We start from the raw sequence: 14,653 nt of genomic DNA on the forward strand, positions 1-14,653 counted from the left end.
CACCACCTTGGGACAGAAATCAGAACATCTCTACATGTTCATTTTCTTCTTTAAAGTCTTATTAGAGGAGTCACGTATAGGTCACATTGCTATAAAAGCTTGTGTACGTAGTCGGAACAATGCATTTGGTGCACACACTCGCTGTGCATTCTTCCTTTAATAATACATGTTTGAACGTGAGCAGGTTCAGGGGCACCCATGGTTTTCGTGTAGGCATCGCCTTAAGGCCAGGAGGGGTCCTGAACTCAGCAGAGTATAATGTTCCCCATTCAGTCTGATTAAGCTTGAACGTCTCTGCTTAAAATAATAGGAAGGAAACAAGCACACAAAACAAAATGAAATAAAGATGTGCCAAGCTTCTATGAAATTTGCTGCAAATGCTATTGACGTTTCTTTAACCTTGGTTAAACCTTGGTATCAGCTTATTTTAAGTGAAAGTTCGAACTCAACAGTCTTATTCTTTAAATGAATATGCAAAAGTTTTCTGTTTGCTTTGCAAATGTGGTGAAATTTGTTTAGATTAATAAGAAAAGGGCTCAGCTGACAACTCTGACATGTAAAACGACCCAATGTTTGTGTTGCTATTATATGTTTATGGTTATTACTGATAATATATTGAAGCGGATGGTTAAGGCAAGGCAAGGCAAGTTTGTATAGCACAATTCAACAATTAAAGGCTACTTCAGCCCTATTTTGATATGAAGTGCTACGACAGATGTCCTTAGCTACTGTTGACCAGAGAAGTTCAACTGGACCCCAAGTTTACACTCATCCCTTCTCGAGTGACATCAGTAGTGTTGTAATGAGAGAATTTGGCCACAGGGTGGCGGCAGAGCCCTCCTTATAGCGCCCTGTGACTTTATACTCTAAGAATGAAACGACTGAACATACAAAAACGGGGTCAGCCTGCTTGTCATCAAATGGAAATTACATCACAGCTGATCTAATCATTGTAGCTATAATTTTACATAAATACAACATTATGTTTTATTCATGCATCAGCACTCTGTGGCATGTTTATGCTGTCATTTATTGATTTATAGGTCTCTAGCGTGAAAGATTGAGTGCATCTATATCTGCACCACAAAATAGTAAGTTGCCTTTATCTTAAATTCTATTTCATAATTTTTTTTTCTTCTGATTTCTTTTGATTTAAATTTTGTTTGTTTTGTTCATTCATTTTACACACAGCCTTGCTTTGACTTAATGTCACCTGGTGATATTAGCATAAGTGTCTACCTAAGTGTTGGAGGAACAGATTTTTTTAGCTAAGTCCTGATAGTTTCATATATCTTGGACTCAAATTAATCCTCTCAAGAAACATCAATTTAACGGTAAGTTGTTTCCGTTATTATGTCTTAATGCTTCTTATTATGCCTAATGCTAGAGATGTCAGTGCTTGACTTGGCCTTTGCTTTATGGCAGGTGTGGGACTGCGGATCAGAAAGGTGTACGATTCTTTTCTCTGGACAAGATTTGTAGCCTACATTCTCAACCACATAGCAAAAACTCTTTGATGTGTTAATTAGTTTAAGCTGAAGTTTTGGGGAGATCAGATAACAGGAGCCATTTTCGGCCTCAAAAAGCTTCAGTGGCTTTTGAAAGCAGATTCTTTTGGTCAGCCTAGGGCGATGGGGGAGGAATTACCTCATCTTGAAATTTCCCCACGTCGCTTTTTCACCTTTAAACAAAGCAAAACAAAACAAAAACAATCAGCTTCTTTTCTGTCTATTTTCTTTTTTTTTTTTTCTCAAATCATCGATTGTTTTATCATGAAATGACCTGTAACTCTGCCTCAGGTGCAATTATGTGAGTCATTTATAAGAAATAATGTATATTCATCCGAGGTCTTTTTTTTATCGCAACACAGAACTGCTTTTACACAGAACTGAAAAGGCTCGTCCTCGCAGACGTGCTGGATTCGATTAGTCTTGTCCCTCTCAGGTGTATCGCACCGGACGGCGCACGCGCACTGTGCAGTCGTCAGGTGAAGTCTGCAATGTAAAACTCGCATGGTTTCACTCATTCGCTGCGCCTCAGTGGGAGTGCTGCGACCGGAGCCTCTCAGATGTCTGTGCTGGAGAGGATAGACTGGAGGGTGAGTTGGCTCGCGTGCTTTCTTCATATGGCTGATTTAATTCAAACAAACGTGCTTCATGTTTATCGCCTTCGCTGCTGAGGTTATAGTTGTTTTATTACTCTCCACCACGATCACCTGTTTGCAGTCGCGCAGCGCCGCAGGAGCTGTTGAATAAGCCGAGGTTAAAGTCAGGAAGGCCAACACCTCACTCCCTCCGAAACTTTCAGGAATATCATTTGAAGCTTTTGAGTTATAAAGCAGTGGAGCTGATTAGCTATTAATGAAATTGGATAGTGTGTTGTATGACCCCCCCAATATAATAACTGTATGTAGGCCAGTTCTTCTCAATTTCTATTGCACAGGCCTATTTATCTTATTCTATTATTTCTATTCAACATTTGTTATATATATCTATATATTATATATATATATAAGGAGATAGACCGACTATTACTGTGCTAAACGAAAACATGCTCTATATTGGGGCATTTTTAGCCAGTATAACCTAATACTGAGCCAACCTTAGCAATACTCTGACCTTTATTGGTGCAGACCTCAAGACTCAAATACTCCAACTTTAACGAGGCTTTTAGGTTTTTCTCATTCGATATTTATGTATTTAACACTGTAGCCTCTGTTTAGCAAACTATTTTGACGAATCACCAAGCAGAACACTCGCTCCTTGGCTTGTGTGGCGTTTTTTTCTTGAGATCCATTTAATCTTTACACCTGACATCAGCTGAGCCGGTCGTCACTGCAGCCGACTGTCATTTAAATGACAAGCTGTGCGTTCAAAACGTTACAGTCAGGCCAAGCGTAACTAACTTTCTTCGGCCTGCTCCATCGCAGGATGATATTTAATCATCGCCCACTTCACTTCTGCTCCGCATCACAACAAGACGAGGACCAACACGCAGGAAAAGATAATCTTCAGTCCGTCCACATCCTCTGGTTCCCATGCGCAGCCGAGCATCACAGCTTGGCTGGATGAACGCCACAGACTGTTATCCTAAAAAGACAAAAGTCTGCTCATTACAGATTAAAATCTAACGTTTGTTTGACCTCAGATGATACAAAACTAATTAGTAAAAATTTCACTGTGCTTGGTGAAAGGAATAGAAAAGCGTTTAGCACCAACACAGAAACATAAACCATCAATAAAACAAACCTCTCCTGTTTGATTTGGCTTCTTCTTCTTCTTTTTTTTTTTTTTTGGAGAGGGGGGTTTGATTAATACGAGAGCTTCAAAGTAACATTGTTTTGGACGTTGGAAAGCTTCTCCAAAATGTAAATGAAGTTACGACAGAGTTGTTTGTTGAGATTCTTTGAGCTTTAGAGGTTTTTGAGAGAGTCGTGCTGCTAAGCCCTCCGGCTTATTGCGGTTTGAAACAAGCACTTAACTACTATGTGAAACGCCAACATTAAGATGTCATTGGCTTTCTTCAATTCGTAATAGGCATTTAAACTAGAGGCATGTATTATCTTGATAAAAATGATTAAAAGGTAATTAAACCCCCTCCATCACAGCTGGACAGCGCCAAAACGCACAATATTTTCTGAAGTCCATATCAAACGAATACTGGTAATAATAATAATAACAATAACAATAACAATAACAATAATAATAATAATAATAATAATAATAATAATAATAATAATAATAATAATAATAATAATAATAATAATAATAATAAAGAAGCCAATTTTTTAAAGAATAAAGAAAGAAAAAATTATTAACCGGAATAAAACAAAAACGCTTATGTTTTATGGTATAATATTATTATAACTGTGACTGGATGTATTAAACCGAGCCCCATAGCGCCCATGAACTTATAGCAACCCGTAAATAAAAAAAAAAACATAAGCACATAGAAACTATACTTGTTAGTTTTTCGTATATATTGCTGTCACATTCAGAGACAAGTTTAACGAGCTGTTCTCGTAATGATCAGAGGAATAACAGTAACCACCGATCACAGACAACACGACCCTGAGACGGAACTGCAGTAGAAAAGAGAAAAGCTCGATGGTAAAACAAACCATGGATTAAACTAAATATTGTAAAACTAATTAGTTTGGTGGTGAGAGGCTTTTCTGTCACCGGCACGAGAAAGGGAGACTTCCACGACTCTCCACGGACAAAGATGCCGTACAGACGGACAGAATTCCTATTGGACCTTCGTCTCGCCAATCAGCAATATTTTCATTTTTCCTGTCACTGACATCCTCGCGCAGGGTGACGCCCACTCCGCGTGGCTGCTCAGATATAGTACAGTGATCACTTTTTTTGGACCAATAAGACTGAACATCGCTGTTATGTCCATAAGAGGGAGTCAAGTTTCTTATGCACCAGTTTCGCCCACTTTCACAACAGAACTCCAGAGCGCACTGACCGGAGAGGGGGGGGAATATTGCTTGAAAACGATCATTTTCTCTCGCAGTACCTGTGGAAACTCTTAGGCTGTCTGTTGTGGGATAGACAGTCAGTCGATCGGCCAGTTTGCCCTTCAGCCCTCACCTCCCAACTTTGTCTCCTCGCTGCAGCTGAAGAACAAGCGGGTTCATGATCACGAGGAGCCTCCTCATTTTTTCACTCCTGGATTAACTCACGGCGACGTTTCTTCTTTTTCTATTACTCCCTTTCGCACCGGAGAAACTTTTTTTCCTTCCTCAGGCAGAATGTTGTGGAAATTAGCAGACAACGTAAAATATGAGGACGACTGTGAGGTGAGTGTCGGTGAGATAAACGGGGAGTAGAGTGGCATCGAAGAAGAAAAGTTTGCTTTTTAAGAAAACAAGGACTCTGCCTTACCGAGGCAAGAAATGAAGGGAAGAGACAACATAACTCCTTAAACAGCCACCATGTGGGGATATATGCTGTAAAAAAGAAGAAGAAAAGGCGAACAAAAACGAGTAGCCTACATTTGAATTTTAGAGACAACAACAGGATTAAAGGATAAACGATTTTTCTGATTATTGCTAATAATTATAGTAACAAACTGTCATGATAAATCATATATCTAAATATGATAAATCAAATAGTCTTATGAAGCAAAAATAAATAAATCACACTTAATTTCTCATTAATGGGGTCAAATGAGAACGTTTTAAACTGACTTTAAAAAGGAGGGAAAAAACCAACAGTCTAAATTGTCTCTCTTCTAATCCAATATTTTTTGCTGAACATGATTTTAGAAAAATACCTCACGCTAAATCCCCTTGAGCGACAAACCTGCATACCTCTTAGCTGCCTTTTCTCTTTCGTCCTACAGGAAAGGCACGATGGCAACAGCAATGGGAACCCCCGGCTGCCTCACCTGCCAGCGGTCAGTCAGCACCTCTACAGCCCGTCGCCTACCCTCTCACACCCGCCCAGTTCGGACTTCCAGCCCCCGTACTTTCCGCCTCCCTACCAGCCTATCTCCTACCCGCAGTCCAGTGACCCTTACTCGCACCTCGGTGACCCTTTTAACATTAACTCCATACACCAGTCGCCGTCATCGAACCAACAGCAGCCTTGGCCCGGCCGGCAGGGCCAGGACGGACTCGGAGCTCACGGGAGGAGCGGACTGGCGAGTCAGATCTTGGGCCTGGAGGGAGGTTCGTCCGGGGTGAGGAGGGAAGGTTTCCGCCGGCCTGAGCTGCTACCATCGCACGTGCACAGCCTGGACACGTCGGTTATTGGAGACAATATGGGGATGCCTGACATGGGCCACGGACTAGACGACGTTCAAGTGAGTGAATGTAACGTTTAAAAGGGCTTGAACTACACTTTAAGAGCTGATATGTGTAGCTGGCTCAGTGAAATACCATTTTTATAGCATTAGGAAAATCACGCGGGGCAATCTTAAAAAGGCACTTGATCGTTTATGATATTGAAAATATCTAAAGCTCACTGGACTACTGAATTCTTATTTAACATCTGGCGGACATTTATGATGGGTTCTGTTTCCATCTATTCAATTTGACCATTCATTAGATTATTTTTGCCCATGCATGTTATTGTTTATTTATTTAGTTTTTTCAAGGAACAGAAGAAAGTTACTGAAGACAGTTGTTGATTAATATGTGCTAAAGTGAGCCTGTTCATTTGTGTTTTGTTGCACATTTACTTAACACCTACTTTTTTTTCTTTTTTTATCAGCATATAGATGACCACAGTATTATTATGGCAGATCAGACAGTCATCAAAAAAGGTGAGTTTTGCTATTTTTATGACTTTTAGAAAAAGAGCGAAAAAAGAAAGAAAGCCAGCAGCAGTTCTGTTGGAAAATGCTGTCTGGGCTGCATGTGCCTTTGAACAGCCAAAGATGCAGTAATTACTAACAGGAACTGGAAATTTACAGCAAAGATTGCTTCTTTTTTTCAGTCTCTACATACTTGGAAATGTCATACTTCCAGTGGCATGTCAGGGCACTCAGTGTGAGAGCAAAGCATTGGAGGAGTCTACTGTTTGTACTCACACGGCACACAATGATAATCCTCATATAGCCACAAGATGCACTTATCTAAGCACAATGTGATCCTTCGCCTTTTCTGTTGGTGAAGGTGCTTGAATGGATGCCCAGTGGGAAAGAACTGATCCCCTTTCAAATTCGGCTGGCTGTGGCTGACATGACAGGAAAATTGAGCAATCTCACAGCCCCAGTGTTGACTGCGAGAGAAGAGGAAAGCTTTGGATCATCTTTAGGCTGGCTAAGCTTGCAATTGCAGCTCTTTTCTGTTCACGTTAACAGGAAATAATGAGTTGATCTCAAAGCTGTGTTTGGCTCTGTAAAACCAGCTTTTGGTGGGTGTGGTATTAGGCTTGCATGTGAAGGATAGTTTCGTAATTTGTTGAGGCACGAATTGTTGTGAGGGTGAAACGTATTCTTATTGTTTTGTCATCAGGGCTCCATGACACAGACATTGAGTAAAAGTTTAACCTGCGTAAAATTAGATTATTTCATAGCATTTCAGATTTATTTGAAACATATAGATAAATAGATAGATATATTGCATCAGTGCATGCTAGCTCACTAGTAAAACATGTAGCAATGTTATCATGCTTAATTACAAGGAGAAAGCTATTTGCACGGTACACTAAAGCAACTAGATTACGGAAATCAGTGGTGGCTCATTACATTGTTCCCATGCTCAAGGGCACGCTATGGGCAATCTACGTTTTCCTCTTGTAAACAATGGCATGTCATTCCCAGCCATGTGCTCCAGAGGAGAATTAAAGTACTCATGTGACTCTGTGATTTCTGTCTCAGTATTAGGACTTCGAGGTGGCAGGAACCTTGATCGCTTACAGAGGACTTATTATCAGGGGGGCATTCTTGCTGGTGAGGATGAAGATAGCTGTGTTTTGTATTGTAGTGTGCTGTATTGTTTTTTTTGTTTGTCTGATGACTGTCAGTGCATTTTGTGGTTGATGGAAAAAAAAAAATATAATTCATTCCAACTTTCGTTCATTTACAATGAAATCATCCAGTTTAGGCTCAGTGAGACCACATAATTTACAGAGTTCAGGAGTGTATGTGTGGCTTAGATGAGGGGCAGTTTGTATGTGCATACCTGCTTATGGACGGTGTTCCCGATGAGGGCTGACCATCAGGCATCCAGTGTTTCAAAAGCCCCATGAAATTTCAAAAGGTCCCAGAAGTTGTTTTTCTTAAACGCTCCTCCAGCAGACACTGGTTTCCTCGGGGTGCAGAGCTGCACACACACTCTTTCTTGTGATTACAAGCATAAAAGCGCATGTTGCCGGTTCACAGTAAGGATTATGAAGATTAGAGTTTATGTACATACACTGAAAAAAGTGAAAATATAAACATTCACTGTTGCTCAACAACAACTGAGTCATGCTTCTGTTTTGCTGTATTTTGATTTTAAGCCAACAGTTGTTTTTTCCCCCTTTTCCTTCCAGGCCCTGTCACACTACCCAAGGGCAATGCGCTGGGCCTTCCCTTCCAGAAAGAGTCCCTGTTGGGCATGGTATCAAATCCCACAGAGGTGTTCTGCTCCGTACCAGGCCGTCTTTCCCTGCTGAGCTCCACATCCAAGTACAAGGTTACCGTGGCAGAAGTCCAGAGACGTTTGTCACCCCCAGAGTGCCTCAACGCATCGCTCCTAGGAGGCGTTTTACGCAGGTCAGGCCTCAGACTCATTCAACATGACAGCTTGGCTGGATTTAAGGATATTCTCCCCTCTTCCCTGTAGTTTGTAAAACATAACACAGAAACACAGCAGTTCTGATTCACATTCATATTAATCATTTCTTTTATTTCCGTTACCTTAGATTATTAAAATGTCTTAGATATGAATGATAATTAAACTGTGGCATTGCAGCTGTAATATGTGGACTGAAGCTCAGCAGCCCATGGAGAAAACTTTTAAAATCACAGCTTGTTCTTGTTCATGATTTTTTTTTTAAATGCATTTATTTATTTTTTGCAATGTTCATGACATTCTTTGTGTGGTCTGCAATTTTGCTTCAGTGCCCCCTTTGAGGACTTGCCACATCAACCCTGTTAATACAGATCTGAAGACCGTGTGTGTGCTTTAGTTTGTGTATGTATATATGTTTGTCTGAGTTTGCAACATCCATAGGCTTTTCTGTGTCAGAACAGCTGACCTTCTGGCGCATATGTTCGTGTGGTAGTCTGTTGAGGGACTGGGAGGTTTCAGTTTGTACTTACCACCCCTGACCGGAGCGTTTTGTACTTGGAGTGCATGTTTGCCACTTCCCATGTGCCTTTGTTAATGCTGACATGCACACATGCACCCACTTACACAAACACAGCCATTTTTAAGTAGGTCATATAGCAATGGGAGGGGGTTTGTTGGTAGAGGGAATGGGGGAGAGATCAGGGTGGGGGTACTCAGACACGCAGGCCGCCCTAAAGATGCTCCGTCTCTCACCCGCCATGCAGAGGGAGAGCTTGCTCGCCAGTCATGCAAAAAATGAATCCACCACAGCAAGTGAGAAGTTAAAGAGCTTCTGCAATGCATGTATGAGTGATCTCCTTGCTATGCTTTTTGCGCAGAATCATCAGTTGTGTTTATGTTTTTTAGGTCAAGAGAGAGGTTTGTGTGTCATTAGTTTGTAATCATTAAGTGCAGAGGAAGACTTTATGCAGCAGGGAGTGAAAGGCCTTCTCTGACAGGACAGTTTCTATTGTATTTCTAATATTCACATTAATTAAATAACATGAATCTACTTAGTTTATTCCTTTTAATGTATGGGTTAAATTATTTTAAAGAGATAGTTATATATAAAATGAAGCTAGAGGAAAATACCATATAATTGTATTAATTGTCTTGTGAGACCTTTCTACAAACCTCAACTATGTGTGTGAAAAATTGTACATTGGGATAATATGTGGTTGACTTCACGACTGTGGACTAAATCATTGTTTTGGTCTTGTCCCACAGAGCCAAGTCAAAGAATGGAGGTCGTTCACTGAGAGAAAAGCTGGACAAAATTGGACTTAACCTGCCTGCTGGAAGAAGAAAGGCAGCCAACGTCACTCTACTTACCTCACTAGTTGAAGGTATGGTATATCACTCAGGAGCACACATTACCTTTTCAGATATAAGTGCTGATGCACTGACTGGAATGCTGTTTTTAAATAGTGCAAGAATGTGAAAGAATCAGTCTTATGATTGAAGTGTGTGTTCTTTAAGTACACTCCATCCTGTCCAAACTCCACTCATCAAGTTTGTTGAGAAACTTTTTTGACTTGCCAAACAGAAGCAGCACATTCGTTGACCTTTTGTTCGCTTCATTAGCCTATCACGCGAGAATAAGAGCAGCTGAACGGGTATTTCAGAACAAACTCTTTGTCTTTTTCTTGAGCCTTCGCAAAAGACTTAAAGGAGTAGAACTGCACTCAAACCCCATTTTGCTGTTTTAAAGACATCAAACATTGATAGTTACTCCTTTTCTCACTCTTCACCTCTCCACCATGTTTACTTAAATACTGCATGGGATTTTTTTGTGTAATCATGCAAACAGACAAATGTCGCTGAAAACATGCCTGCGCTTTTCCTCCACTTTTGAAGAGTAATAATTTCCGACTCAGTTTTTGTTTTTTCCATAAGAGCAGACGAACCAACAGGATATTTACTATTATCTCTTTTACTTTAAGTGTGTGTATGAAAGTGTTTCATGCTGTTTGCACTATCACAACTTAAGTGCAACCAGGTAAAATTGGGCTTAAAGCCACAGACTTGCATAATAATTGTTCCGTTAAATCTCTGTGTCATGTATAAATAGCCATTAGCCTCATAAACCCACTTTTAGTTATCCAGGTTCCCTTTTTCATTTGAGCTTTACTCAGAATGAAAATGACACCCTTGGCTTCACACATTCACAGTCTTAACTTAACCAGGCAGTGATGTTTCGTCGTGATCCCAGTATCACTTTAATCTCATCTACCTGCCGCAGACTGAACCAGAATGCTTTTTCCTCTCCTGCTCCCTACAGGCCTAATACTATTATAATCTTTGTTATAAATGCGCTAATGGTTCTGTGCAAGAGAATAACTAGAGGCCTGTGTTATTTAGAGACCTTCAAAACTGAATTTTGTCCTCTTATCTTATGCTCAGCTCGCCAAAAGGGCCAACAGACCTTAAAGCTTGTACATTGCTGCCTGCATCCTAAAGTGATCTGCATGTCTATCAATAAGTGGAGCTGTAGGTGCCTTGGGCACTCTCTGCCTGCATTTATCCACATAAGCCTATGATTACCATGCAAGTCAAACCAAACTCAAAATTGAAATACATTCATTTCGCTCTTTTTCTCCTAAGCAAGAAGACTTAGCACAGGTGATTATTCTCCAGTTTAACTGCTTCACTTCTAGTGGCTTGTTACTGTACATAAGGTCAAAAGTGGAACTTTGAAGATAATTTTGTGTGAAATTATTTTTGCTGGGCTTGATAGTTTCCTACTCCTGCCCCTGTGGAGGTGCCACAGGAGCTTGGAAGGTCAGTGAAGCTGTACAAAGTTCACATTTGGAGGTTGAGTGGCACAACAATTCAGACTTCTGATTATTCTGGTTCTATTTCTGTGTGGGACATATATTTTTTTTAGTTATCTCATTATTTAGTTTTTAAGACTTTTAATACTTATATTTTCAGACATTATCTGGTTAGGTTGAGGCCCTAAAGTTAACCAGGCAGTTACTGACTTGGAATTTTTTTCTTTGGCTCTTCATGCTGGACTCGTTGGCCATTCCAAGTTTAGGCTCAACATGGAACATCAGCAACATGGAATGGTATAGAAAAACATGGTTTATTTTGTGGTCATGAAACTGAAGTGCTTATTAATTCCCTGAGCTCAGAGCTGAAGAGTTGGTGTTGTTACCACTGCTGGGGCTGAACACCCTGCTCATTGTGGTGGTAGGAAGGACAAACTTATTGCTTTGGACATGTTTTGATAACATATGAGGTGCTTCCCTCCTATAAAGTGGTGTTGAGAAGTTGAGCTCATTTAACATATTTCTACTAGACCAAGATAAACTTTCCCAGGTGTGTCAAAAAACATGTAATTTGGTGGTAGAAGAGAATTTCTTCTTCCTGTTCTTCTTCTTATTGTTTTTCTCAATTATATCATACTTCTCTCTGAGACTGAGAATGTTTTGGATTTTCTGTTTTTTTTCTTTTTCTCTTAGGTGAAGCTGTTCATTTAGCAAGAGACTTTGGTTACGTCTGTGAGACTGAGTTCCCTGCAAAGGCAATAGCCGAATACCTGGGCAGGCCACATGTGGAGCGCAATGAGATTAACTCTCGCAAAAACATGCTCCTTGCTGCCAAGTAAATATCTCTATGTTATGGTTTGTGTCTAATTTGCATGTATTAATACACATGAATGAAAGTGAGAGGTAGCAAGTTGCCATAGCTAGACATTTTCCTAAAGCTGGTTTTGTCATATTCTTTGATCAGTAGTGCATATAGTCAATTATTCAATCTTTTAGGATTTTCTCTCAGGCTTCAATGAATCAGTATAAAAAGTGCATCTGTTCTCATTGTGGTTTTCTACCGTCAGGCAAATTTGCAAGGAATTCACAGACCTGCTCACTCAGGACCGGTCACCTTTGGGAAACTCGAGGCCTGGGCCAATTTTGGAGCCTGGAATCCAGGGCTGCCTGACTCACTTCAGCCTCATCACTCATGGCTTCGGCTCCCCAGCCATCTGCGCTGCAATGACCTCGCTTCAGAACTACCTGAATGAGGCGCTCAAACAAGTGGACAAGATGTACCTGAGTTCTGGTAGCGACACCCAGGGATCCTCAGATAGTGGGAGCAAGTCTGCCGACAAAATGGAAAAGCACAGGAAATGAGCGCTCAAAAGGATAATCCCTATGAACCTCAGAAACCCTGAGTCCAATAATCTTGCTGCCCAGTCTGCCCTTTTTTGGACCTTTTTTTAAATAAAATTGATATTTAGTATTGTAATTTTAAGAAAGGAATTTGTGCGTGGGTGTGTATGTGTGCTCACACTGTAAATTTATATTTCTGAAAAGTTGTGGATTTTTGACAACTTTTAACAGCTGGCTGCAAATCAGGCAGTGTCGGCTCCTAATTGTCAATGCTGTGGACTGGTCTTCATGGGAGCCTGTATTGTGAAATATTAACAAACCATATTACACTGACCACTATGCAGTTCTTTCCATTTGCCAGTGGACTGATGCTACAGCCATTGGACTTGTGCTTTGCTGACAAAAAGAGGGAAAAAAACAACAAAAACAAAGTGCATTCTGTTGTTTTCTCTCTCTCTCTCTCTCTCTCTCTCTCTCTCTCTCTCTCTCTCTCTCTCTCTCTCTCTCTCTCTTTCTCAAGAGGACATCATTTCAAGATGAGTTGCTGTGGCTGTGAATTCCTCTCAGCTTTCCCCCCATCCTCCTCTGTCTGGAGGCAAATCCACTGATTTCCTGTGTCTCAATGGACCTGCAAAGGACAATTTTTATATGTGTATGCAAGAGAGAAGAAAGTACACTTCATTTTCTGTATTTTTTTGTGCTTGATTTGTACATCCACTTCAGAATGGCTCCAGTGTTATTGTGATTTGTTCATGGGAGATGTTTTGAGTCTTGTGTTGGACAATTGTTTTTCAGTTTGCGCTATGAAACCAGAGATTTTAAAATTGCTATAATAAAAGCCTCCGCAGTGTTTGTGTGGATTACAGGCAAAGCCATGCTTTCATTGTTAGTCTGTCTTTTAAACATGGCAGTGGGAATATAGCATTTTTATGACATAGGTATTCACAATCCCGCGTATTCAAAACCTCAAGGTAACACCAGTAGCATATCAGCACACTCAATCCTGTCCAAATGTTTGCATGTTGTGAGGATGTGTGTAAATGTAAATATTTCTTTCTTTTAAATGCTTTTCATTAGACATTAAATTCCAAACATAGATTTTTATCCAGTGTCTTGTCCTGGATGTAAATATTTTCTAATTTATGTTGTAATTTAATGGGCTTGTGTAAATAATGGTATCATTCTGGTATATGGTTTAACTTTCAGTGATGATGTCTTAAACTTTTATAAATGGGTTAGTGTTTTTTTATCAAGTAGAGGTTAGGAAGTGGGCATGATTTACTTTTTGGAAAACATGTTAAAAAAGTGTTTTAAAGTTCCGGGAAAAATACAAATAAAAATAAGAGCCTCAGGCTGATCCAATGTGTGAGTGCTGTCACCGAGGCCACACAAACACACATTTTCTTTTTGTTTTTCTATAGCCTCATTTTTCAGCAATATTTCACAGAAGATGGTTAAGTCATGTGTTAGGAGATTTTTCCTATTAATAAACGGCAAAGAAACCCCCCCCCCCCCCCCCCCCCCCAGCTAAACTAATAAGAACAGTAGTCATCATTATCTGCTCTCACTTAGCTTCACAAATAGGCTATGTGGCCCAGTGAAGGCACAGACCTCTAAAGTACATCATGTGATGAAGAAAGATGTGCAGCAGAGAGCAGGAAAAAGGCTTGTTTATATTTGAACTTGGAAAACAGTTGACACTTGCTGAGTAGGATTGTGCACAACGGTAATTTCTCTCAGCTTCCTTTTTCAGGGGCAGGTGGTGCTCCCTTATCAGCCTCCATTTATAATGGTGTTTAAAGTAAGTGCATCACTACTTACAATTTTAATTTTGATCTGAATTATCAAAATAAATGTTAATATTTCTTGCAGATCACACAAGATAAGACTGACGAGCATGCTGATGGTGTAACATATTACACCACCTATGACTTAAAGTCATATTGGCATGCTCCACAAGAGTTACTTGTTTGTGACAGGATGTTGCCAAATGAGCAACTCAAGGGTATCCGATGACATTCCAGCCACAAATATCATGTTTATGAAAGCCAAAAGGCTCCAAATGCTATCAAGTATTAGGCACCTATCAAGTATTAGTAAGCTTTGCCTGAACTACAGTATTGGTAGATGTCGTGTGAAATTCATACAGTAGCTGATGCTCTGTCTCTTATCTTTCAGCAAAACTACAGTTTTATCAGTCCAGATTGTAATTCATACAGTAGCTGATGCGCTGTCTCTTATCTTTCAGTGCAAAACTACAGTTTTA

The 14,653-nt window shown here is 40.2% G+C and overlaps 1 protein-coding gene across 4 annotated transcripts; it reads left to right on the top strand.

Moving 5' to 3' along the window:
- Positions 1-2,013: 2,013 nt before the first annotated feature.
- Positions 2,014-13,744, top strand: tfap2c (transcription factor AP-2 gamma (activating enhancer binding protein 2 gamma)). 4 transcript variants are annotated; one of them, XM_072381767.1, is made up of 8 exons: positions 2,014-2,098; positions 5,353-5,814; positions 6,225-6,276; positions 7,336-7,407; positions 7,992-8,214; positions 9,500-9,618; positions 11,740-11,881; positions 12,114-13,744. In XM_072381767.1, exons 1-8 carry the CDS (start codon positions 2,069-2,071, stop codon positions 12,406-12,408), a joined length of 1,395 nt encoding a protein of 464 aa, XP_072237868.1. In that variant the 5' UTR covers positions 2,014-2,068; the 3' UTR covers positions 12,409-13,744. The 4 variants fall into 4 exon arrangements, with proteins under 4 accessions (XP_072237868.1, XP_072237870.1, XP_072237867.1 ...); XM_072381766.1 differs by lacking the exon at positions 2,014-2,098 and adding an exon at positions 4,387-4,807; XM_072381769.1 differs by lacking the exon at positions 7,336-7,407.
- Positions 13,745-14,653: the final 909 nt, after the last annotated feature.

The sequence above is a fragment of the Leuresthes tenuis genome, unplaced genomic scaffold (assembly GCF_036924035.1).
Source record: "Leuresthes tenuis unplaced genomic scaffold, fLeuTen1.0.hap1 SCAF_3, whole genome shotgun sequence".
Classification (NCBI taxonomy): domain Eukaryota; kingdom Metazoa; phylum Chordata; class Actinopteri; order Atheriniformes; family Atherinopsidae; genus Leuresthes; species Leuresthes tenuis.